Source organism: Pelodiscus sinensis, chromosome 32 (genome assembly GCF_052426305.1).
Source record: "Pelodiscus sinensis isolate ZL-2025 chromosome 32, ASM5242630v1, whole genome shotgun sequence".
Lineage (NCBI taxonomy): Eukaryota > Metazoa > Chordata > Testudines > Trionychidae > Pelodiscus > Pelodiscus sinensis.
The window spans coordinates 591,792-616,837 of record NC_143083.1 but is presented as its reverse complement, the minus strand read 5'-3'; the positions used below and the strand labels follow the sequence as shown (position 1 = coordinate 616,837).

General features: G+C 43.7%; 1 protein-coding gene across 1 annotated transcript; it reads left to right on the top strand.

The window, feature by feature from the left end:
• The first annotated feature begins 2,575 nt into the window (after positions 1–2,575).
• SLC35E1 (solute carrier family 35 member E1) lies at positions 2,576–17,547 on the top strand. The gene is made up of 6 exons (XM_006122461.4): positions 2,576–3,002; positions 3,789–3,859; positions 6,435–6,572; positions 7,251–7,376; positions 7,819–8,064; positions 8,783–17,547. Exons 1-6 carry the CDS (start codon positions 2,621–2,623, stop codon positions 9,014–9,016), a joined length of 1,197 nt encoding a protein of 398 aa, XP_006122523.3. The 5' UTR covers positions 2,576–2,620; the 3' UTR covers positions 9,017–17,547.
• Positions 17,548–25,046: the final 7,499 nt, after the last annotated feature.

Below are 25,046 nucleotides of genomic sequence, written 5' to 3'. Positions count from 1 at the left end.
TGCACTTTCCAGTAGAAACCTAAGGCAGACTGTCTGCTGCAGGCTGCTGCGCTCTGGGCATGAGTGGGGAGGGGTGGGAGGGGTAGGATGGAGAAGGCTTCCTACACTGCCCCTACTCCCAGCAAAAATTCTTAGCTCCTATTGGCTGGAAACTGAGAGATTGGCCAGTAGGCGCTAAGAGATTTTGCTGGGGCGAGAGGGGGGAGAACAGCGTGAGAAGTTTCCCTCCTCCCTCCCCAGCCTTCCAGAGCTGGCTTTTTAAAGTGTGAGCTGTTCTCTGCCTAAGGGTTCCACAGGCTGGATCTGTTGGCTTGGTGAGCTGGATTTGTCCCGCTGGCAGCTTGTATTACATAAATGCCTTTTTTTCAAAGAATGCATAGAAGAAATAAGCTGTCCAAACAATTGATACTGGCCTATCCAAGAATCATTCTATACTTCTTTAGTTAGCCTCAGTTAAATTTTTAATTTGCTATAGACACTTCATGTTGCTGCTCAGGTGCTGAACAATCTTTTCCTTTTAAATTATTGTAGATTTTTAACAAGCACAAAGAGGAGCTTTCAGTATTGGTGGTAACATAGATTAGGAGTGCCTATCTGTAGGAGGAGGAGCTATATGCTGTTTCCATTGACAGTTATGTGAAATATTAGAGAGGAGGTTCTCTACAGGCTGCTAGTAATAGTATTTTCTTTTTGTGCTCAATGCACTTAGGGAAAGAGCCAGACATAACACTCTTGCTAGACAATGTTTTACTAACACTTCTACCTCAGACTTTTCAAGAATGTCATTCCTCCTGAGTAGGTGTTAATCCTGCCTCTGACTACCCATGTCAATGCAAATATAATTTTTAAAAAACAATTTCTGCTTTTGCTTGTGATGTGAGCACCTCGTGAAAGTAATTGACTTGTCCTTAAGCAATTAAATCTCTAATCATTCCTGTCTAGAAGTTTAAGCGTTACTGTAAGCAATTACTGTTAAAATTAGTGATCAAGAGTGACTAGCATAGACTGATAGGTTTCTTTATGCTCTTCTTGTCCAAATCTGGTGTGCATTTTGAGTGATGCTAACTATGAAATCAGTTGAAGCAAGTGTCCCAGTTGATGTCATAAGAGAAGGCCAATTATGTGAATTAGTAAGTGTCTAAGTTAACTGTATAGTCTTGCAGGTGACCCTTCCAGTTCATGAATTAATTGTATAACTGAGGAAACTGCATCCTTGGCTGTTTTTGGGACTTCAGTGGGATGCAATTTCTTGCAGTAGTACTAAATCCAGTGCTTATTTAAGTGTAGGGTAGGCAGAGAAAGCAATTTCCCCATGTATAATAAAATTAGTGAGAGGGGTAATGGAGTGTGTCTAAGTTTAAAAAAAAAAAGCTACTTTGGAAATCTAGGCATCTGATAAGAAATGGCAAGATATGAAATGAGGTCTTGATTTTTTTCCCTTTGCAGGGAAGGAAACACTTGGGTACACAGAGAGCTGCCCTTACCTCTGAGCAGCTGGAGCCTGAAGGTGAGGGATACATCATTTGGTTACCACTGATTGGAAGTGGAAAAATTGTCATCAAGAAAGTGAGGCTGAGGGAATCGCTGGCCTCAGGCCTTCAGTCCTCCAATGTACACTTCAGTTACAGAGGAGATCCTAAGACTTCTGTCTAATCTGAGACAAAACTTTATGAAACAGAAAAACTAGTCACCTTTTATTCTGTAAATGACTTATGTTTTTGCCTAATGAAGAATTTTCTTTGTAAATATGCTAATTCCAGAGGTGGTTCTTGTACTCTTATCTATGTAATGTTAGTTTTATTTATTGGTGATATTATCCAAGAGCTCTAGTTATAAATTAGGTCTACGGGCAACCTACAATGAAACCATGTTTTGCAATAGTAGTGGCTGGTGGTAGAGGGGAAGAAAGACTAAAGAACCACTAGCAGCTGTAGACAACAGCACCTCCGCCCTGCTGTCAAGTAGCACAATAGATACCTCTCCCTCTCCTATGCCACGCGGGGTTAGGACAACTTCAGGTAGTCTGCTGGCCTGAGGCTCCAGGGGCTGTTCGCTGCCGCTGTCAAGGTGAGCCCGCTTGCAGGAGCAGGCGATGTAGCAATCCGGACTTTAGGCCCTTGGGCGGGAGGGGGGCACGGTTGCGGGGGTAGCTGTGGGGCAGTTCACAGCACCGGGGTCTGGGCTCTTGGATACAGGCTTGTCCGAGGGGCCGGCTGTTCAGTAATTGCATGCACGAGACAGCGGCCTGCACGGCGGCCCGGCCGCTCACCGGCCCGGGGCGGCCCCCCGGCTGCGCTGTGGACGAGCTGGCCGATCGGCTACGGGGCCGCTCCCGCCGGGTGCTTAAGTGGCAGCTGGGCCGCTGCAAACCCGGGCCAGGCTGGAACCCGCTCCGAGCCCCCCCGCCCCCCCCCCCCCCCCCCCGGGCCAGCGCGGGGGGGGAGGACTTGCCCCGCCCCCACCCCAGGGAGCGCAGTCACCGGCACCTTGGCGCCGCACGAGGCGGGGCCCGCGGCCGAGCGGAAGTGACGCCAGGACGGCGACGAGGGGCCCGCCCCCGGAAGCGACGTGCCGGCGGCGCTGACGTTGCGTCGCGGCCAGCCGGGAGCCGTAGGGAGCGATGGCGGCCGCGCTGGCGGCTCCGGGCGGCGGCTCCAGCTCGGCGGCGGGCGCGGCTCGCGGGCCGGCGCTGCGGGAGGGCGCCCGCGTGTCCGCGCTGTGCCTGGCCTGGTACGGGCTGAGCGCGGGCGGGAACGTGGTGAACAAGCTGCTGCTGGGCGGCTTCCCGCGGCCCGTCACCGTCTCGCTCTTCCACATCCTGGGGCTCTGCGGCCTCCTGCCGCCGCTGCTGCGCGCCTGGCGCGTGCCCCCGGCCGGGCCCGCGCAGCTGCCGCCCCGCGCCTACCCGCGCTACATCCTGCCGCTTGCCTTCGGCAAGTACTTCGCCTCCGTCTCGGCGCACGTCTCGCTCTGGCGGGTGCCGGTCTCCTACGCGCACACAGGTGAGCGGCCGCCCGCCCCGCCCCGCTTCCCGAGCCCCCGAAAGCCCCGTGGGCCCGGCCGCCTCCCTTCCCGCCCTGCTGTGCGCTGCCTATTGGAGACTCTTCCTTCGGCTCTGCGTGCCGGCCGAGGCAGACTGCCCGGCCAGTGGTATAGAACTGCATCGAGCTCCGTGTTCCAGGCAGGTGCGGGGCTCCCAGAGGAGTAACAAAGGATTTTAATGCCCAATACAACTGGGAGGGCGCTATCTTGTTCTGAGTTTGGAGTATTCCCTTAAACACTGTAGGCTCCAAAGTTTCAGAGGGGTAGCCGAGTTTGTCTCTAACAGGAAAACCTTAAAAACAACAAATAGTCTTGTAGCACTTTAAAGACTAACAATAGTGGTATCATGAGCTTTTGTCAGCACAGACCACTTCTTTAGATGACCAGAGTGTTGGACGTCCTGAACCAAGAATAAGTAAGGGAAGGAGGTAGGTGGGGGGGCACAAGGGAAGGAAAAGGCTTCCTTCCTGTCCAAATTAGGCTGTCAGTCTAAATAAACAAAGTTTGAAAGGAAAAACTGCTTTCAATTTCTAACATTTTTTGTGACATTTATTCCACTTCACATATCTTGATGAGCTTAATTTTTGTTTTATTTTTGTAAGCTCAGCTGTGGTATTGATCAACTCTTCAGTGTTAGGCTTTGAATATGTGGTTTTCCACACTTCTGCACACTTCCCCATTCTTGTTTTTCTATTGGGATGAGTTTGATTTTACTACCCTTATTTAAACTTTTCTTCTGTTTTCAGTAAAGGCAACAATGCCAATATGGGTAGTTCTGCTTTCAAGAATTATAATGAAAGAAAAACAGACTACAAAGGTAAGGCAGTTACTGATGATTCCTCATCTTTCTCTTCGTTACTAATCCATGCTGAACTGACAGGGATTAAAAATTCATGCACGTGGGGCAAGTGGAAACCTTTCCTGCGTAGTGTAAGATTGCCAAGTGTAACCATTCATTTTGCATATTTAAGTTCAGAAGTTAAAGTAACTTAAGTTTCTTAAAGCATTTGCCTGGAATAGGAGCTCAGTTTGGGGAGAGGTGCAATACAATGTCTAAGAAATTTAAGTGTGGGAGGGTCAGGGCTGGGGACGTAGAGGGGTAGTAGGAATCAAGGTTGACGGGTATGAAGATGGACTATGGGCAGGGAGCTGGGTTTTTGGGGGGGGTATGTAGAAGTCAGGGTTGAGGATGTGTGGGTTCAGGAATCTGCATAGGGAGCTGCGGTGTGGGGGGGCTCAGAGCAGCAGGCATTTTGGGGTGCAGGAGGCTGGGTGTGCGCAGGGGTGAGTGTGCAGCAGCACATGCTGGGTCCCTGAGTGTTGCTTTATTCTCCTTATTACTCTCAATGAGGGAGGGAAAATGATGGCTGCTCAGAGGAGGGGAAGAGGAGGAATGCAATAGTTAGTAATGCATCCCAGGATACTCAAGGAGCTGATAGAGGAGGTATCTGAGCCTTTAGCTATGATCTTTGAAAAATCATGGCAGACGGGAGATTCCAGAAGACTGGAAAAGGGCAAATATTGTGCCCATCTATAAAAAGGGGAATAAGAACAACCCAGGAAACTATAGACTGGTCAGTTTAACGTCTGTCCCAGGGAAGATAATGGAGCAGGTAATTAAGGAAATCATATGCAAACACTTGGAAGGTAATAAAGTGATAGGGAATAGCCAGCATGGGTTTGTGAAGAACAAGTCATGCCAAACTAATCTGATAGCTTTCTTTGATAAGATAACAAGGCTTGTGGATAAGGGAGAAGCGGTGGATGTCATATACCTAGACTTTAGTAAGGCATTTGATACGGTCTCGCATGATATTCTTATTGATAAACTAGGCAAATATAACTTAGATAGGGCCACGATAAGGTGGGTGCATAATTGGCTGGATAACCATAGTCAGAGTTGTTGTTAACGGTTCTAAATCCTGCTGGAAAGGGATAACAAGTGGAGTTCCTCAAGGGTCTGTTTTGGGACCCGTACTGTTCAACATCTTCATCAATGATGTAGATATTGGGATAGAGAGTACGCTTATTAAGTTTGCAGATGATACCAAACTGGGTGGGGTTGCAACTTCTTTGGAGGATAGGGACATAATTCAAAATGACCTTAGCAAGTTAGAGAAATGGTCAGAGGTAAACAGGATGAGGTTTAATAAAGAGAAATGCAAAGTGCTCCACTTAGGAAGGAACAATCAGTTCCATACATACAAGATGGGAAGCGACTGTCTAGGAAGGAGCATGGCAGAAAGGGATCTAGGGGTCATAGTGGACCACAAGTTGAATATGAGTCAACAGTGTGATGCTGTTGTAAAAAAAGCAAATATGATTCTAGGTTGTATCAACAGGTGTGTTGTAAGCAAAACTCGTGAAGTCATTCTGCCGCTCTACTCTGCACTAGTTAGGCCTCAGCTGGAGTACTGTGTCCAGTTCTGGGCGCCACATTTCAAGAAAGATGTGGAGAAATTGGAAAGGGTCCAGAGAAGAGCGACAAGAATGATTAAAGGTTTAGAGAACATGACCTATGAAGCCAGGCTTCGTGAACTGGTCTTGTTTAGTTTGGAAAAAAGAAGATTAAGGGGGGACATGATAGCGGTTTTCAAATATCTAAAAGGGTGTCACAAGGAGGAAGGAGAAAATTTGTTCCTCTTGGTTTCTGAGGACAGGACAAGGAGTAATGGGCTTAAAGTGCAGCAGGGGAGGTTTAGATTGGCCATTAGGAAAAAATTCCTAACTGTGAGGGTGGTCAAATATTGGAATAAATTGCCAAGTGAGGTGGTGGAATCTCCCTCTCTGGAGATATTTAAGAACAGGTTAGATAGACATCTGTCAGGGATGGTGTAGGTGGAGCTTGGTCCTGCCTTGAGGGCGGGGGGCTGGACTCGATGACTTCTTGAGGTCCCTTCCAGTCCTATGATTCTATGATTCCTTGCTCCCTGAGAGTCAAAGGGAGGGAGGGGAAAAGCTTCACAGAGAGACTTAGTATATGATGAAATGGCAGCAAAGGGATGGGCCTCAGGGCTGAGGCAGTTCCAGGCAGTGGTGCCCCCCAGCCAGCCCCTGTAACCTGCCTGGCTGCCTGCAGGAAACCCTGGGAGCCAGGCAGGGAGTGCTCTCACTGAGTGCCTCAACTGGCCAGCTTCTTGCTGGAGCACTGCATCAGATTATTTTCACCTCTGTTTAGGATGCTAGGGCTTATGATTGTAAAGAAACCCTTCCAAGTTTGATAAGTTGATTATATGCTAGCTGTAGGCAGATTGCTCCTCTGTACGAGGCATGGCTTAGTTTGCTCAAGGTGAAAGCTGAACCCAAGTATCTTTGTGTCCTTCTAAAAGTGCCCATGAATGTTGACTTAATTTCCTTAAAAGGTGCATGCGGCTGTCTGTTTTCTCTTCCAGGTGTATTTATCGCTGATACCTATAATCAGTGGTGTTCTTCTGGCCACAATCACTGAACTCTCATTTGATATGTGGGGTCTCATCAGTGCTCTTGCTGCTACACTCTGTTTTTCGCTTCAGAACATCTTCTCCAAAAAGGTAACACTTCTGTTCATCCTGCTGGATAGAACTCTTAAATAAGGGGCATCGCATTGCAGAGGGCAGGAATGTATTTCCCAGTATAGAACTGGGTTTGTATATTCTGATTTGGTGGAAGGTAGTTATGTTGAGTGAAGGAAAGCTGGCCATGACCCAGAGTTTATCCTTGCCTTTGTTTCATGCCAAGAATCTTCAGTTTCCATCAGCAATGACTGCGGAGGCCTCATGTCTAATAACATATTTGTAGGGTGGCAACTTTAACATTGTCAGCCTCTCCCTCCAGACTGAACTACATTACTCCACGTCCTTCTGTGTAACTGCAATCCAACTTTACAACATGTCAATCAAATTTCTGAAAAAAAATCAGACTTAAGACCAAATAGAATATTTAGCACTTTTAGTATGCGACTGATGCCATTATCTAGAATATAAACAATTGGCTGTTGACCCTTCCAGCATTCAAACCAACTAGGCAGTATATCACAGCCCTTAGATAGGTTTCTGATTATCTTTAATCATGGTAGAAAGTGAGCTGTAGGTTCTGTGAAAAAGAACTATTGTAATTTGATCAAATATTACACCAATAAGTCATGTTTGTGCTTTCTGAATTAATTCCTCATCCTTTGAATGAAGATGATCAGTATTTGGAGAAAAGGTGATTTTTGATGTCTTTATCAGGTGTTGAGAGATTCCCGAATACATCATCTTCGGCTGCTGAACATACTTGGATGTCATGCTGTGTTCTTCATGATCCCAACATGGGTTTTAGTGGATCTTTCTTCCTTTCTAGTAGAAAATGACTTGGTAAGTCTTTGGCAAGCTTCAAAATAGGGCACTTGCTTGGACATCTCTCCTGCTTTTTAAAGATGTATCCATTTCTCAGATAAGAGGCATTGTAATTGCCACTAAGTACCACAAAATAGTGGAGAAAAAGCAGGCTATGAGGTTATGGGAAAGGCTCATTACAGGGTCACCAGGCAAAGCCAGTAATTTGTCTTACCTTGAGGCAAGAGCCCTAAAGAGGAGATTGGAATGAGCCTAAAATACAGGTTGAGATTGCCTCTAGAAATAGACAATTAATTTGACTGGGGAGATAATGTGGTAGCGTGCCATTTTACTCAGCCCTCCCTAGTAATGCTAGTAATTGACTTCTTTCAGAAATTATTGTGAACTGCATCCTCTTCTCCTTATGAAATTCTTTCTTATCTGAAACTGAAGATGAACATTTTTTATTTTTTTTCCATAGAGTACTGTGTCCCACTGGTCCTGGACCTTAATGCTGCTCATAATAAGTGGATTTTGTAACTTTGCCCAGAATGTCATTGCCTTCAGTATTCTTAACTTAATCAGCCCATTAAGTTACTCTGTTGCAAATGCCACAAAAAGGATCATGGTTATTACAGTTTCCCTTATAATGCTTCGAAATCCAGTCACCAGCACCAATGTCCTTGGGATGTTGACTGCAATCTTAGGGGTATTCTTGTATAATAAGGTAAGTCTCTATTATGAAACGTACACCAGTCAGTAGTGACCAAAAACTGTTAATATCTATTGACTATAAAATAGCCTTTGTAAAACGAGTTGTCTATTAGCAGATCAAAAAAGTTAATAGTGTAACCAAAAAACCCCCACAAATGGTCGAAGTTGTTAGGCTCTGGGAGAACAAGAAATGAATGGGCCTTAGGTGGGATTGAAACTTTGAAATTGGAAGAGTGGAGCAGTCTATTAGGAGAAGCTTGCTTTGCTGCTGCCTTACTATTACAGTTGTGGGGTCAGTAGACTTGTCTCCAGAAGTGTAAATGTAGCATCTTTCACCACTCTTAGAATTCATTCTTACAAATATATAATATAGTGCTGTTCCTGATCCTCTGAAGCTTCTACAAGCACACAAATGTGTGCCACTAACTTGCCTGTGGTGGTGGTTCTGGTGAACATAACAAAAGATTTCTTCTGATCACTGTTCTAATCTGGATTGATTGACTGTTTCAGTAGTGACTCAACACTTCTGTGCAAAACCAGGAATCTTGTTAACTAGGAATACTAAAGGAAGGATTTGCTTTAGGAGTGACTGTAGATTTAAAGATTAGTATTAGAGAAAATAGTCTCTAATATGACTGGTTTCTGTGTGAAATAGGTGTCTGTTTTTTCCAGACACATTCACTGTTGTCTGAGAGAAGTAGTTTAATTAATTAATTTTTTTTGTTCCATAGACAAAATATGATGCGAATCAGGAAGCAAAGAAGCAGCTACTTCCAGTTACTACTGGAGACCTTGTGACTCTGGAACGCCACCGGAACACTCCTGAAAAGTCTCAGAATGGACTTATGACATTTGCACAACATGGAGACTACCAGTATGGCCGAACCAGTGTCTTAACAGATCACTTTCAGTATAACAGGCAAAACTATCCAACCACATACAGCTTAAATCGGTATGATATATAGGATTCTGATAAGCAGGTATAGACTGTAACATGGAGTTTCCCTAGCATTATCAGAGACTTCTGGCATGCCTTTGAACGTAAAGCTGTAGATTGTATGGGTTCTGCAGAGGGGAAGATGCATGTGTATCAAAAGTGGTACAGACTTTCATCTTCAGTGAAGCAGGTCTGTAAACACGAAACAATTAGATCAGACACTGGAAAGTAGTGTACAATATAGTTCTTGTACAGAGATTCTGGTGAAATGCAAGTGTAAAACTCCAGCATAAATACTTGCTGTTGTATTTGCTTTCAGAGCCTGTCAACTGACCGCCATTTTGGCAGTTAAAGTGTGGCCAGTATTTCCTTTCTGTGATAGCAATTCAATCTTTAACCTGTGTTTTTATTTTATTTTAATGGTATGCGGCTCATTACTGTCCAAATGCAAGCTATGATACTTTTTGGAGATAGGGCTTGTCAGTTGGAGGGGAATTGAATTGTGTCTTTAAAAAAAGCAGAGGGGTAGATCTGAATTTCAAGTTCCACAGGTTTAAAACTTCATGTTGATATTAAATGTGTACTTCTAACTTGAGTTTGCAATGATCACCACAGAGCCAGGCTTTTAAATTGGTACTACATTCTTGTTCTCTGCAATAATCTTGAAGTACAACTTTTGTTTAGGCATAGAGAACTAATTTGGCTCTAAAATAATCTGACATTAGTTATCAATAGCAACTTGATAGTTTTCATTCTTTGACTAATGAAGTTGTGTAACTTTTTCAGTAGTTACTCTTTATCTGAGAAGAGAAAACACCTTAATATTTGGAACAAGGCTGTTTTCCTGTGACTGCTCTGCACTTGTTTTTTGTAAAGCTAGCTTGTTATCATGTTGAGTTGGGAGATGCTTCAGGATTGTGTGTTTTCTCCCTTTTTTTAATTGTAAGAATTATATGCTATCATATGACTTAAGTTTTATGAATGTGGATTTGATTGTCTACAAAATCTATTTCTTGGACCCCAATTACATTCTGTGTTTCCCCTACTTAGTGCTACTAGAGTAATTGTGTATGTTCTGCCTGACTTGTATGTTCATATTTATGGACACTAATATTTGTTTATATCCATTTTTCCTCCTGTAGCACCTTTCACTTGAATAATGAATTATCATGAGAGAATTGTTCTTGAGTTGACTGAGTATGTAAAATTGCCAGAAAATGTGTTGGATTTTATTTTGCACTTTTAGCATAAATGAAAGTGCTTTGACAAAACATGAAGTTTTGTTGATGACTTATGACAGATACTGAGTGTCTGTGATAAAAGAAGCCATCTGAGCTTTGATAAATAGAAACTATTTTGGCAAAGATGATTATCTTCAGGCCTCCTCTCCTGGAGAGGAACTCATCATATAATGGGCTAAGATTCTGCAGGAGAAGTGCTTGGTGCATTCTTGGTCACTGGACAAACATCAATGACACACTTTAGTAGTGGGTAGATGGACGTTAGGAAAAACTTATTAACTGTTGGGGTGGTTAAGAACTGCAAAAAAATTACCTAGGCAAGTTGTGGAATCTCCATCATTGGAGATATTTTAGAGCAAGTTATATAAACATCTGTCAGGAATAATCAGTGGTGCTTGGTATAAGGGCAGGTGACTGGATGGATGACTTCTTGAGGTCCCTTCCAGTTCTAGTACTCAATGATTTTATAAAATCCCTTTATCCCTTTTCATGAAAGATGATTGCCTTTCAGCAGTAAGATAAATTTGTGACTCCGTTCTTGATTTATTTATATAGCTTTTTTCCTGTAAGTGCAAAGCTAAATCTATTCTCAGTCTGCTTGTAGAAATTGCCATTGTTAATAGTTTCTTTGATGTATTCCAAAGGGGAGAATGCTGCACCTGGAGGCTGGGCCAAATTCAGTCATGGTGTTTTATGAGCAGAACTCCACTATCAGTGGAGGCGAATGTGTTAATGCTAATAGGAAATTTGGATGTGGTTCAGTGTTCCCTCTAAACTGTGCAGTAGCACAGCTTCACAGCTGATAAATCAGGCCCCCCTGCTCAGTCAGCTCCATGGAAGGAGCCATGAGCCTCTGACTGGGTGGGGCTGATCAATCACCTCTGAAGCTGAGCTGCCCCACAGCTAAGGGGGAACACTGATGTAGATGTTTAGTTTGAAAAACTCACAATTCAGAAATCGTTCTGGAGATCCTTCCCATACAACTGTTAACCTAGAATTGCTTTCACAGGCTCTGGGCTTCATTTCTTTACAACTGAAACTTCATATTAACATATAAAAGGAAAAAAATCCAGCTAGTGGAATGACATAATGAATTTCTAAGACACCCTTTTTTAATGTGTGCCATTGCATAAATGCAGAAGGAAGGGTGATCTTGTAGCTGAAGGCTCTGAACTGGGACTGTGATTCAGTTCCTGGTTCTGCCATAGATTGCCACCGGGAACTTGAACAACTCACTTACCTCCTCTGAAAATTTCAGGCTAAGGGAGTTAGATGCCCAATTCAGTTACTTTCAATGGGAGTGGAGTTCCTAACTATCCATGTGCAGAATAAATTTAATGTGCACCGAGGCATGTGTGGTTGTGCACCACCAGTAGAAAAACCTGCTGCTGGGTGTCAGTACTCTTAATCAGCTGGTGGCATTTGAATCTCTCCTGGGTTGCTGCCCAAGCACTCATCTTACAGGGAACACTGTTCTTAACTTCCATAAACCCGTCTGAAAATCTCAAACATGATATCTGTGCCTCGATTTCCTCTCTGTAAAATGGGACTAATTCTTCCATACTCCATAGAAGTGCTGTTTTGGGATACTACGGTATTGAGGGCCATAAAAATGTATAGAAATATCTCTCATCCTAGTGTGCCTACCACCATAATATCTTGGTAGTATTTAAGTCATCCCTTCAAGGAAGAGGAATACAGCTCCCTTCTGTTCTCCCAAGTAGATACATACAATTAAGTAAATAAGTGGCTTGTTTCCTAAAGATTGCAGCTAGGTCTGTTAACTCTTTCCCTAGAAGGCTTGCATTGCACCGTCATAAACTAGGAGGAGTTAGGCTCATTGTGGGTGTGTCTAGACTACAAGGTTTTTTCGAGAAATGTGGCCTTTTTTTGAAAAAACTTTACCTGCGTCTAGACTGCTGCTGTGTTCTTTTGAAAATAAATCGAAAGAACGCGGCAGTTTTTTTTGACTGCGGTAAACCTCATTTTAAGAGGAAGAACGCCTTTTTTCGGAAGTGCTCTTTCAAAAAAAAGGCGTTCTATAATGCAAACTGCTTTTAGAAAGAGAGCATTCAGACTGCTTTTTCGAAAGAAAGTACTGGTTGTAGTCTAGATGCTCTTTTTCAAAAGAGGCTTGCAGTCTAGATGTAGCCTGTGATTTGGAAGGACTGTAATCACAAGTGAGGGTCCACTGCTGAGAATTCTCATTTTCTCTCTCTCGTGTTCTAATCTGGGCTCTGGCATCCTCAGTGTTCGCAGAGACACAATTGCTATAATGCAGTGCAAAGCAATGGGGGGCTCACTGAGCACTAGGCCATAGTCCACTTAGGGCTCTGAAGATAAATTTTAGGCTTTTCTTCTAGAGCAGGTGTGGGGAACCTCAGGCCCGGGGTCCAGATGCGGCTCCTGCCTTGACTGGATCCAGCCACCAAGGCTCAGTGCTCCCCCCAACATTAGGGAGCCTGCATTGGTGCTTCAGCATCCTCCTGGAGCATACAAAATATACTACCTTCACCCCCGCCCCCGGGGCTTTGGTGTGAGAGGGGAATGTGGGGACTGTCTTTCTCCCTCTGTCAGGGGCCACCTCAGTGAGGGTTTTTTCTTCCCACCTGTGTGTGGTTTCAGACTGATTTTTCTGTCATTGCCTCCCCTCCCTCCCACCCAAAAAAGTTCCCCACCCCATCCTAGAGTTTACATGGCCTGTGGTCATGCTTTGCTAGTTCACATAATATAGTCATTGGGAATTATTTTGTACAACAGAATATTTACATGAATCACGCTATGGTAAATTATTTCTTTGAATACCTGAATCTAAGTTCCAAAGTAGTTACTGCCTGCATCCAGGTAAAGGAAGTTTCTGATACTGTTGGAACTTGTAATCTTATTAGACGTTATGAGGTTTTGTCTGAGGTGAAACATTTGTCTAATTTTAACATTGTAAATTAATGGCATTTTTAACTGTACATAAATCTGTAGAAAATAGGAAAACACAGGAATAAAAAGGACATATCTAGACAATCATGTATAATGATCCTGCTATTAAATCAAAGTGAAGAAAATACTTTTTGCTTACAGTACAATTTAAGGGAATGCCATATCAGCAGCCATTTGGAGGACCAGATTATTTTTGCAATAAGAAGAAAGCTGGGGCTCTATGACTAGTGTCTGAGATTCAGACATTAGTTACTGCAACTTTTTAAAAATTGTCTGAGTTCCACAGTCTGTCATGTACATTACATTGATAACAACTGAGGAATCTTATCCCCCCAAAATACTGGTATTACTAAAAACGAGCACATGATAGGGTTACCATATTTGAACTTTCAAAAAAGAGGACACTCCTGAGAGAGAGTATGTGTCAGTATCTACCAACTCCGGTGGTATATAACACATGAATACAACATAAGTTGGCAGATACAGATATAGATACACTCCCTCTCAGGAGTGTCCTCTATTTTGAAATTTCAAATTTGGTAGTCCTACATATGCAAAGAAACTGAACACTACTTTCAGCTATTCCTTTACATGGTTTTTGCATTGAGATAGTTCAACTAATAACTTGGTGCTGCTAGAAGATCTTGAGTGAAGCTTTTCCCTTATGGACCAAATAATGACTAGCAGAATCCCTATTTTGGTCAATGAAACATTCAGGTGTTCTATGCATTTATCTGAAACAACTAAACATGGATGAATGAAATTTCAATGCACTAGGAGTTAAGACTTGTGAAAATGACTCGTAACATCAGGTCATTGCTAGAAGAGTTGCTAGTCAGAATGGTCTGATAAAAATCAGAAAACAGTAATGTCCTAATACACCCTTCTGTTTCCTCAGTGTAACAATAGAAATTTCTGCCATAAAACTATATAGCCCTTTATTTACAAGTAGAGTCATTAATTTTCCAGGGCTTCCAGTTTTTAACCATGATATAAGCTGAAAATTGTTGTTTGTTGAAACATGGTAGCCAGCTAGCTCAGTGCTGGTAAGAAGAGTTCTTAAGATAAATGTTTCATTCTGATCTATTTACATACAAATATTTATATATGTAAATATTTAAGAGCAGCTCTATGGGTAGCACAAACCTTCCCATTCTGTGCTTTCCACATGTTAATACTTTGTAGATGAATTTGTGTGCTTAGTGTTTTTACCTATCACAGGATAAAATGTGATGCATAGGAAATTTGGCACTTAAAACCTTAGGGTGTGAATTGCTCTAGAATGTTTGAAGTTCTTATTTCTACTGCACTATTCTTTACAGCTCAGTACATAACTTAGTATGACTGTTTTGTCTGTGCTTAATGGAGGCTTCCCGTATGCTACTCTTCACATCATTGGTGGTGTGCTGGTGCTCCATATCTGGTGGGAGACCGGAGGGAGAAATTGCACTGGTGGTTTTTGAGTGTCAGAGAATCTGTGGGGATTGATCTGTTACCTAGTTGGGTAGGTTAGATGGATTTTGAGGCCTGCCCTGGAGGTTCTTACTTGAATACCCAGAGGTGGTGGCCACAGCCTTCTGGGCACTTTGTGGTTACAAGAAGCTGAATAGTGTAGCTGTATGCTGAGGATATAGTAGAGTGAACAATGACTGCAAAGGCTTGGAGAACTAGAATCTTGTAGTGACTGACAAGTGGAGGTGTGTGGTGGTGGTCATCTTGATTGAGAAGTTTCTGGCTAGGTACAGCCACAACCAGAATTCTTAATATGACCCTGCAATTACCTGGGGGAATTCTGCACCAAAAATTAAAAGTTCTATGAACAATATTCTAAAATTCTGCATATTTTGTCAAAATAAATCAATTTAATAATGCTGGTTTCAGTTATTTTTTGCAATTTATTTAAACTACAACACACTAGATGGAGAATGGGAGTGGGGATTGTTAGAGGAAATTCCCAAATCCACTTTGTCTAATAGTAACGTGGCTAGGTTTCACCATTTATTTCTAGTTATTAGTCAACAAGTATATGCATGCATATACTCGGTGTTACATCATAGACAACTGTCTACACAGCACCAAATTTCAAAATAAAGCACTATTCTGAAAGGTCCCTTACTCCTCGTAGAATGAGGTTTACAGGGATGTTGAAATAGCGAACCTAAAATAATGGGCATGCTGTGAAGATGTGGGATAGCTAATTCGGGATACTCTGATATCCCAAAATAACACTACAATGTAGACGTACACTCAGAAAAATCCCAATAGCAAACAAAAGTGACAGAATCTCACTCTCACACACATACAACAAACTTCCCCCTCCCTCCACATAGCAATTTGTCTCTGCCAGCTACTCTAGGTGCCTTAACTGAGCTACTGGGGAGGTGTTTGTGACTGCTCTTACAAAAACAAAGGATTGGGGACAGGGGGGACACTTTAAAAGGTAACACATATATTTGTTAGTCATTTAAAGTGCCACTGGACTTCTTGTTTTTGTTGAAACGGAGAGGTAGCCTTGTTAGTCTGAACAGCTGCTCTTGTGGCTTCCCTTTAGTTTCCCACTTTTCTGTGGGGAAGCAAAGAAACCTTCAGGGGACATAAATTCTGCTTATGTGCAGACACAGAATTCCCCTAATAGTGTTATGTGTAATGCCCAGGAATGCAAAATGATGGAAAATGGTGACATTATACAAAACAATAGGAAGAATAAAGTCAGTTTCAGTAGTGCACCATACTGCAAAAGCTCATTTTCTTGTGAGCTTTTAAGGTGATGGTAGAGGGGACACAAATCTTGTAATAGTTGTGTTAAGGGAGTGCACTGTTTGTTTTTCTGTGGGAGTGTCTATGAATTGGTATTTGTAACTGGAAATTTGTTGCTGTTTATTTTTTAATGTGTGGGAGGTGTCTGCAACTGTATATCCAGATGGAAGTAGGCGCAAGTCCTTGTTAAGTCTTCTAAAACTCTAGATTAATCACTTTTATTTGTAAGTTGAATTTTTCTTTTCTAGTATCTTAGGCCCCACATTCACATTTTATGGTTTCTGGTTCTCAAATTGTATCCCAAAATGGTTTTGAGAATTACCTAATGAAGTAGAGTGCGGAGAGAAGAATTAAAAACAAAGGGGAAAAGTTGCTCAACTGAAATGCAAAGCAAAATGTTTTCCTTTAAAAAGTGATAGTTTTCTTTTAATTTTTCAAACCCCCAACTTGAATATAAATGTTTGATTTTTAACTTCAGTTTTGGAAGAGTAAAATATTAACTTCTACACTTGGAAACTCAAGTGCAAAAGGATTATCTTAACATAAGCACCATAAAATGAAAGTCTCTAGTTTCACTATACAAACTGAAATGCAAATACCGAACAGTGTAAATGGTGAAAAGCTATATTTAAAAAAAATTAAAACACAAGCCTTCTTAAATATGGCATGATGGTGTCCCTTTAAAGAATTTGCTTTTTTCTTTAACAATTATGCATGTACTTAAGTTTAATTGTACAAGGTTTCATGTATGCCCAGCTTCTTGATATCCTCACATTCTGTGTAATAAAATTCCTGTGTAGTGTAATGTGATTTTGGCATGGACTGTTATGTCATAAAAACTCTCCCTCCCTCCCCCGTCGACTTCCAATTATAGCATTTCTGTAAGAGCTAAGACAAGTTTCAGATGTTGTATCCTAATATGTACACTAGGGCGGTAATAGTATTGTCCATTAACTGATAAACCAATACGCTTTTAATGCTATAGACTACATGAATTTCCATTCCCACTGGTAAATTTTTAGCAGGCTGGCCAGCAGCCTGGCTCAGTTCCAGCTTGTGCTGAGTCTGGGAGCTTAGACCTCCCCCTGGAGAGGGGCTGCTACCACCCCACACTACTGCTTTGTAAAGATTTGCAAACTTTTTTAGACAGAGGGGAAGAGGAAACAGATAACTATTAAAACTGCTTGTTCTGAGAGGTGTATAAAGTTTTTCTGATCTCTGGAGAAGACCTCAACTTGGAAAGACAAGTTCGTGACACTCTCTAAATGGTTAAACTTAGTATCTAAAATCCTGTGGCAGGGATCTTAATTATTTAAGTTACTTCATTAAATGTAAACTTTTTAGTGTTCATGCAAGATAACTGGTTCATTTATGTTAATAAGGAAAGGTGTATTCCCACTCCTGTTTTATGAATAATTCTCCTCTTTGAGTGCAAACAGAATTATTTCCAGGAAAGAGATATTTAATTGATATGTATGTTTAATTCTAAAGTGAATTTATTTCAAGTTTTATTTTTAATGTACAGTAATTATGAATTTTTTAGCTTATGAACTTTAAAGTGGAAAAGTTTTGTTAATATACTTTTTAAATATTGAAAATGTAAATAAAGATGAATTCTGCAATGTCAGATCCTGCTTACTGGTGTTATTTACATCTAGAATTGTGGAGGCGCTGGCTAGTTTTTGACTCCTTTGGGTTTCAACAAGTTTAGCTAAACTGCAGTTGGGCAATGGCACAACTTATTTAATAACCAAAAGACTCAATTTGTTAAATCTGTAACAAGTTGCAATAAGTGGCTTCTATAACATTACCTGTTTAATCATGGATATGTTTTTTTTCTTACTCTTCTACTTATGGATATTCGACATATTCTGATAGCACAGTGATGAGGGTGGACAGGTGGCATGTGACTAGTGAGTATTTTTAGTCTAAAGATCCTGTTAGTTTTTGTAGTTTTGTCTAAGACCAGGTATGATGGATAGGAGTGCTGTCCAGCACCCAGTGACTAAAGGGTTAAATTCATGTATCTAGCGGGGGGGGGTTGGCAGAGCCAGACGAACCAATGGCATACGGTGCTAAAATCTGAATTGTATAAGATACCTTGCCTCCTTTCTTTGTAGGAGTTAGTTAAACCAGGTGGTGTTGGAAAACAGCATGATTTAAATCCAGGCAGGACTACCATGCCTCCAAGGAATGCAGGGCATGGAAGTGGACTAAACAGGGAAGGGATCATGAGTAAATAAACAGAAAATGTGTATTTAGTCATGATCAGGGCGTTTTTCTTTGTTTTGGTTGTTTGGTTAAACTTCTGTGAATCTATCCTTTCCCTCTCCCTATCTAAAAATGTACCCAGAGTTGTTTTAATTTGTTTTACTCAGTTGCTCTGTAACACCTAGCAACCAAGTATACTTTATCAAGTATATCTTTTTGTTTTGTTAATAAAATCACCTTTTTTAAGGTGGTGATTTGATTCTTGTGTTCTGGAAAGAAACAGGAGATCTGTGTGTGTGTCAAGTCTGAGAGGTCAGCTATCAAAGACAGCTTGTTTTCTTTTGTTTGTTTTTTCAAGCTCTCTTGTGGCAGAGGAGCTTAGGGAACTCTTGCTTGGGAAGGAAGTCCAAGTGCTTTCTTCCTGGGTTCAAGAAGAAAGGTTGTTTCACTTGGTGGTGGCAGCTACCCACCAAAATCAGTGAATCTGTGACTGGGGAGTTTCAGTAAGCAGAACCAATAGAGACAAGATATTTAAGGTCACCTGCGGGCCCCCATCTTCTGTACGTGGAGTGCCGGAGTGGGGAACAGCCCTCACATGTTGGCAGAGCGGAGGGATCATTTTGAACCAGGAATCACAGGCCTCAGGATTTTAAAAGGACACTTTTTTTTTCCTGTGTTGCTGTTTGGAAATTTTGGGACTTGTTTTGGTTTCCTCTTTTGCTGCCTGGGGGCGGGGAGGAAGGCGCACAGAAGATTAAATCTGCACAGCCAAAGAATCCAAACCAAATAGTGTGGTGGTTTTTTTCCTAGCTTTTGGGGCAATTGGATAGCTAGGCTAGAGTAGGGCAGGGAAGCAGCCTGGTCCATGCATTTGTGATCGGGCAGGGTAGCCCTAGCGCAACTAACGCTCCCTAAGTGACACAGTGAGGTGAAAACGGCCTCAGCTCAGGGCAAAATATCTACCACCAGGAAAGACTTGTACTCTGAGGAGGTGGGACAGGAGGATGTCCCTGTGAGGCCCGGGGAAAGTCATCTTCTGGGAGCAGGGGGTGGTAACCATACCCTCCCTCACCACTTCTTCAGGGTGGAAGAGTACCCTTAAGGCAGGCAGATCTCTAACTCAGGCCGAGATGAGTTCTTACTACAAATGAAGCAATTAGAAACCGAGACAAGGGAGAAGCAAAAGTGTTTAGAGGCAGAAGTGGAGATAAAGCAGTTAGAAACTGAACTGGAGAGAACTAGGAAGCTGGGCACTCCTCCTGTCCATCACACCAGGGATACAATGCAGGCAATCTAAACCCCCTTCTAATAGCATTTTGATTGGTTCCTGTAATTTGTTCTACATTATCCCATGGTTTTCATCTAGATAGCCTATACTAAATTATTAGCAAGTAGATGCACATTCAGTCTCCAATAGGGATGTTAAATATCAGTTAATTGAATAGTCAAGTAACTATTATCAGTTCTTCGAATGATGTCCCTGTGGGTGTTTCACTGTAGGTGCGGGACTTGTCTTGGCACCACAGATTGGAGACTTTTCCATAGCGGTAGTCAGCCAGACCACGCATGCCTTTTTGTACATGCACACGGTCTGGCTCTCGCCAGTTCCCCTCAGCTGCCCCTGGCCGCAGTGAACAGCTTTCCTCAACCACTTAGCTCTATTGTGAAAGTGTACAAAATTGTTGATAGTTTTATAGTTCGTTAATTATTTATTTAGTTTATCTGTTACAACTTGTTTTAAAAAAAAACCTTTCATTACTTCATATAGTTAGATAGCGCATACTTCTTGTATAGAGTAAGTCACATCTATAGAATGGGTTACCTAGGGAGGTGGTGGAATCTCCATCCCTAGAGGTTTTTAAGTCGTGGCTTGACGAAGTCCTGGTTGGGATGACTTACTTGGGGTTGGTCCTATTTTGGGCAGGGGGTTGGACTCTATGGCTATGTCTACACTGCAATTATTTTGGAATATGCTATTCTGGAATAGTTATTCCAAAATACAGGAGGCCCCCAACTTGCGACTACTTGAGTTTCATTTTTGTAAGTGCAGAAGGACCCAGACTTATGTCCTCAGCCTGCATTTATGACGGCGCATGGCACCTATTGTAAATGCAGGTTCGAGTTACAATGCCCCTGACTAGCGACGCTTCCCCCAGAGCCAATCGCATCACAAGTTGGGGGCTTCCTGTAGCTTACTTCAAAACAGCACGTCTACACTGCAGAGAAGCGTCAAAATTAGTCTGAGGCAAGCTTCCCTAATGTAGACATGCTATCTTGATTGAGAGCCCCAGGAGGAATAACTTAGAATGGCTCTGGTGAGAGGCTGTTTAGAAATAGCAGCAGTGGAGCGTCTACACACACCTTATTTCAAAACAGCTATTTCGGAATAGGCGTTATTTTTTGTAGAATGAGGTCTACAGAAGTCGGAATAAGCCGTCCATTATTTCAAAATACAGCCTCTTCCCGACTTACGAACCAGTTACAGACCAAGCAATTGGTCGTAACTCAATTTGTTCGTAAGTTGGACCCCATTGAGTTACACGTGACCGCGCTGTAAGTGCGGATCATATTCGTAACTCAGGGTACACCATTTATGACAGCTTTGGTTGTAACTGCGAATGGTCGTAAGTCAACCGTTTGCAACTCGGGGACCGGCTGTAACAGAATTGCTGTGTAATGGCCATTACTCCAAAATAACTATGCTATGACTTCCCAAGGTATCTAAAAGGGTGTCACAAGCAGGAGGGAGAAAAATTGTTCTTGGCCTTTGAAGCTAGGACAAGAAGCAATGGGCTTAAACTGCAGCAAGGGCAGTTTAGGTTGGACATTAGGAAAAACTTCCTGTCAGGGTGGCTAAATACTGGAATAAGTTGCCTAGGCAAGTTGTGGAATCTCCATCTCTGGAGATATTTAAGAGAAGGTTAGATAAATATCGGGGATGGTCTAGATCAGTGGTCTCCAATCTTTTTACACCCAAGACCACTTTTTAAATGACAGAACAAGCCAAGATCTACTGCCCCACCCTTCCCCCAAGACCCCATTGCTTCCTTGAAGCCCCGCCCCACCCTCTATTCTCCTCCTTTCCATCACTTGCTATCCCCAACCCTTATACTGCTGCTTTTTCCTCCCAATTCTTCTGTAGGAACATTTGGCCTATCTAGACTGGACCAAATGTCAGAAAAACCCCTTCTTTCGGAAGCCCCCTTATTCCTCGTGGAAAGAGGAATACAGGGATTACCGAAAGAGCGTGTTTGCTCTTCCACTAAAAAAAGCGGAAGAACAAACACATCCCTGGATGCAGAAGAGTGTTTCTGGCGCATCTCTGGAATCCCGAAAAACTCCTGCAGTCTAGTTGTACCCTGGCTGGGTTGACAGAGGATGTGTAGGCTCTGGGGTGGGAGTGAGGGATTTGGGTGGGGGAAGGGGTGAGAAGTGCAAGCTCTGGGAGGAAATCCAGATGCAGGAAAAGGTGGAGAAGGGGATGCTGGCTTGGGGCAGGGGCTCCAGGCTAGGCAGTGTTGGGGTCAGATGGAGGGTTGGGGTACTAAGCAAAGCCACAGGCTTGTGGATGTGAGGGTGCAGGAATTTGGGTTAGGGTATGTGAGGGGCTCAGGGAAAGGGGTTCCAGTGTATGATAGGCTCAGATCTAGGGTCTGGGAGAAAGGGGGGTGCAGGAGTGTTATGATGCTGTGGCCAGATGGGGGCTTGGCCCCAATTGGGGGTTTATTGGCCAGGCTTAATTTTTAAATAAAATACTATGTCAAACAATTTCTGTATTGTCTTTCTTTATGAGAAGGACCGAGAACCTGTTTTGAGTCCGAGATCATGACCCACAGAAAAGTCAGTTGGGGCCACACAAGTGAGATGCAAAAAAGTACTCCTCTAAAACTGCCCAAGCCTCACTAACGTGGCCCCAACTGTGCTAGTGGGAGCAGGGGACATGGTACTGGGAAAGGGTGCTAGTGGGTGTTGGGGCAGGGGACAGGTGCCAGTGGAGGCAGAATTCTGCGACAGGGCAGAGGGGACGGGGTGCCAGGAGGGCAGGGGACGGGGTTCTGCAGCAGGAGATGGTGCCAGAGGGGGAAAGGGGACAGCGTTGGGGGGACGGGTTCTGCAGCAGGGGACAAGGTGCCATTGGGGACAGAGTTCTGTGGCAGGAGACGGTGCCAGTGGGGGCAGAGTCTCCCCTGTACCTGCCTCCTCCCAGGACTCCTCTCCTCTCCCCCTCCTCCTGGGCAGAGGAGGGAAGCCCTGTTGCGTGCCTCCTCTGGGGCTGGTGTGAGCCTACTTCAGAGCAGGGAAGCCCCTGTGTGCCCCCTCTGGGGCTGACCCCCTCCCTGCACGGAGCAGGGAAGCCCATGCATGCACATCCTCCTGGGCTGACTCCCCTTCTCTGTGGGGGGGTGAGGGGAGTCCCAGCGCATGCCTCTGGGGACTCCCCGGTAAGCTCCCAGCATACCACAGACCGGGGCAAGGAAGCAGCCAGCACATTTCTGGAACCCCCAGGAGTGACACATGACTTAGGACTTCCGTCCTCCCACTGGAAAGCTGCCACTACCTCCATTGTTGCTGGAGGTAGGTAGTGGGGCTTCTTGGGGGTGGGGAGATATGGGGAGCCTGGCACGCCTTGCGATCGATGAGTTGGTGACCACGGGTCTAGATGGTACTGGGTCCTGCCATGAGGGCAGGGGACTGGACTCTGAGCTCTTGAGGTCCCTTCCAGTTCTAGTGTTCTATGATTCTAACCTTATGATTCTATGGTCCCCCTCACCCCCCCAAAAAAAGTTTTATACAGGTGAAATCTGCTTACAGATTAAATGTTGACACCCAGTTGTGCAATTTTAGTGTTTTTTATAATTATGTTCATAATTAAATCTCATTGACCATGATCAGTGGCATGCCTTACATTCTTATATCTGCCTGCCTGGATACAATTGTACCACTGACCCCTACAATCACTAGTATGGAGGCCAAGTCCAGCCACTGAGAATGACAGTCCTTGTCTGCTTTTTTTTTCTTGAATTGGAAGAAAGTAACATTTTCCCTTTGTCTTCAAAAGTCATGTCAACATAACTTTGCACTAGACACATTGCCATTTTGTGATATAAGCTTTGAGTACACCAGCCAATTTTTCAACCCTTTTCCCATTTAGCAAACTCAGTGTGTTTCTGAAAAGCATTCATTGTCACTCTTCATCAGCCTGTGCATCTTCCTCAGCCGTAGTACAATTGCGGGACTTCATAAATGCAGCATTTTCCTTGCTAGTCAAAACACTTTTAGAAACTACACTTTTCCAGTGAACCTTTCAGTCCCTTAACTATTCCTTCTTTCTTTTCTGCTTTTTTCCACACCTGAGTTACATTTTCTCCATTTGTCTCTGCCTGGTAGTGTTAGCTGGGGATGTAGGTGTGTTGTAATGCAGGACTGGGGTGTGCTGGAGCCTGGAGGAGTAGCAGAGTGCAGGTTGGAGTGTTGGGGTGTACTGGAAGACTGGTCCTAATCCTGCCTCACCTCAACCTCCAATATTTCTTTCCCTACCACCTATCCCCACTTACCTCCCCTCCCTTCCCACAATCCCCTCTCCCTCTGGGAGGCAACATTTACGTGCCTTATTTGTCCCCACAACCACCAAAACCAATTCTTATTAAAATCAAAGTGTCATCCAGGACACTCGAATTATAGCATCCTACAGGCATCTATTCCCAAGCTCCTTTTGTCTAATAAGTCTGATTGACTTAACTAAGGATAATGGACAGTGGGGTGAGTTCTCATCATCATGTCTCAGATTCAGCTAGATATACTTAGTACTTGCTCTCTAAGGCTAAGTCTACATTACAATCCTTTGTTGGAAAGAGCTCTTCAAATTTGCATAGCTTTTTCCGATCACTTTTCCAGAAAGGCTTTTCTGCCATTTGACCCAGTCTAGACAGGGCCAAATGGCAGAAAAGCCACCTCCTTTTGGAAGAGCCCTTATCCATTGTAGAATGAGGAATAAAGGGCTCCCTGAAAGAGCATGTTTGGTCTTTTGCAAAAAAAGTGGAAGAGCAAACATGTTCCTTGGATGTGACAGAGTTTTTCTGGGATATCCCGGAAATCCCTCCTCTCCTCCGCCCCCAGTGTAGACATAGCCTAATAATAATTAAAAAAAAGAAACCTGTTTGGGCAGTAGCCTGAAATTCAGCCTTGGTCAAATGACATCAAATTTGGATCATGAGTGCAACTCTCATTCCCAGGACACAGACTGCCAAGCAATCAGAGTAACCATTCAGATTTTAGAGCACAAAAGAAAGGCCATACTGGGTCAGACCAAAGCTCCATCTAGCCCGGTATCTTATCTTCTGACAGTGGCCAATGCCACTTGCCCCAGAAGGAGTGAACAAAACAGGGAATCATCAAATTATCTCTCTCCTGTGATCTATTTCCAGCCCCTGACAAACAGAGGTTAGAGACACCATTCCTACCCATTCTGGCCAATAGCCATTTATCCTCCATGAATTTATCTACAGTAAACTTCTGATAATCTGGCACCTTTAGGACCCAGGGGGTGCCGGATTATCAAATATGCCAGACTATCAGAAGGGGGGGGCTATGAGGGGTCTGGGGTGAAGTGGGGGATGCCACCCCAGACCCCTCATAGCCCCCCCTTCCGATAGTCCAGCTCTGCCCCAGGCGTCCCCAATTCAGCCGCTGCTGGTCAGTTTCAGCAGTGGCTGAATTGGGGACGCCTGCGGCAGAGCAGCTGGGGTGCTGCCAAGTTGGTCCGGTAGCACTGCCGCTTGGCACTGCGAGACCAACCCAGCAGCACCCCAGCTGCTCTTGGGGACGCCTGGGACAGAGCAGCTTGGTTGCTGCCGGGTTGGTCCTGTAGCGCCGCCCCTTGGCACTGCCGGACCAACCTGGCAGCACCCTGGCTGC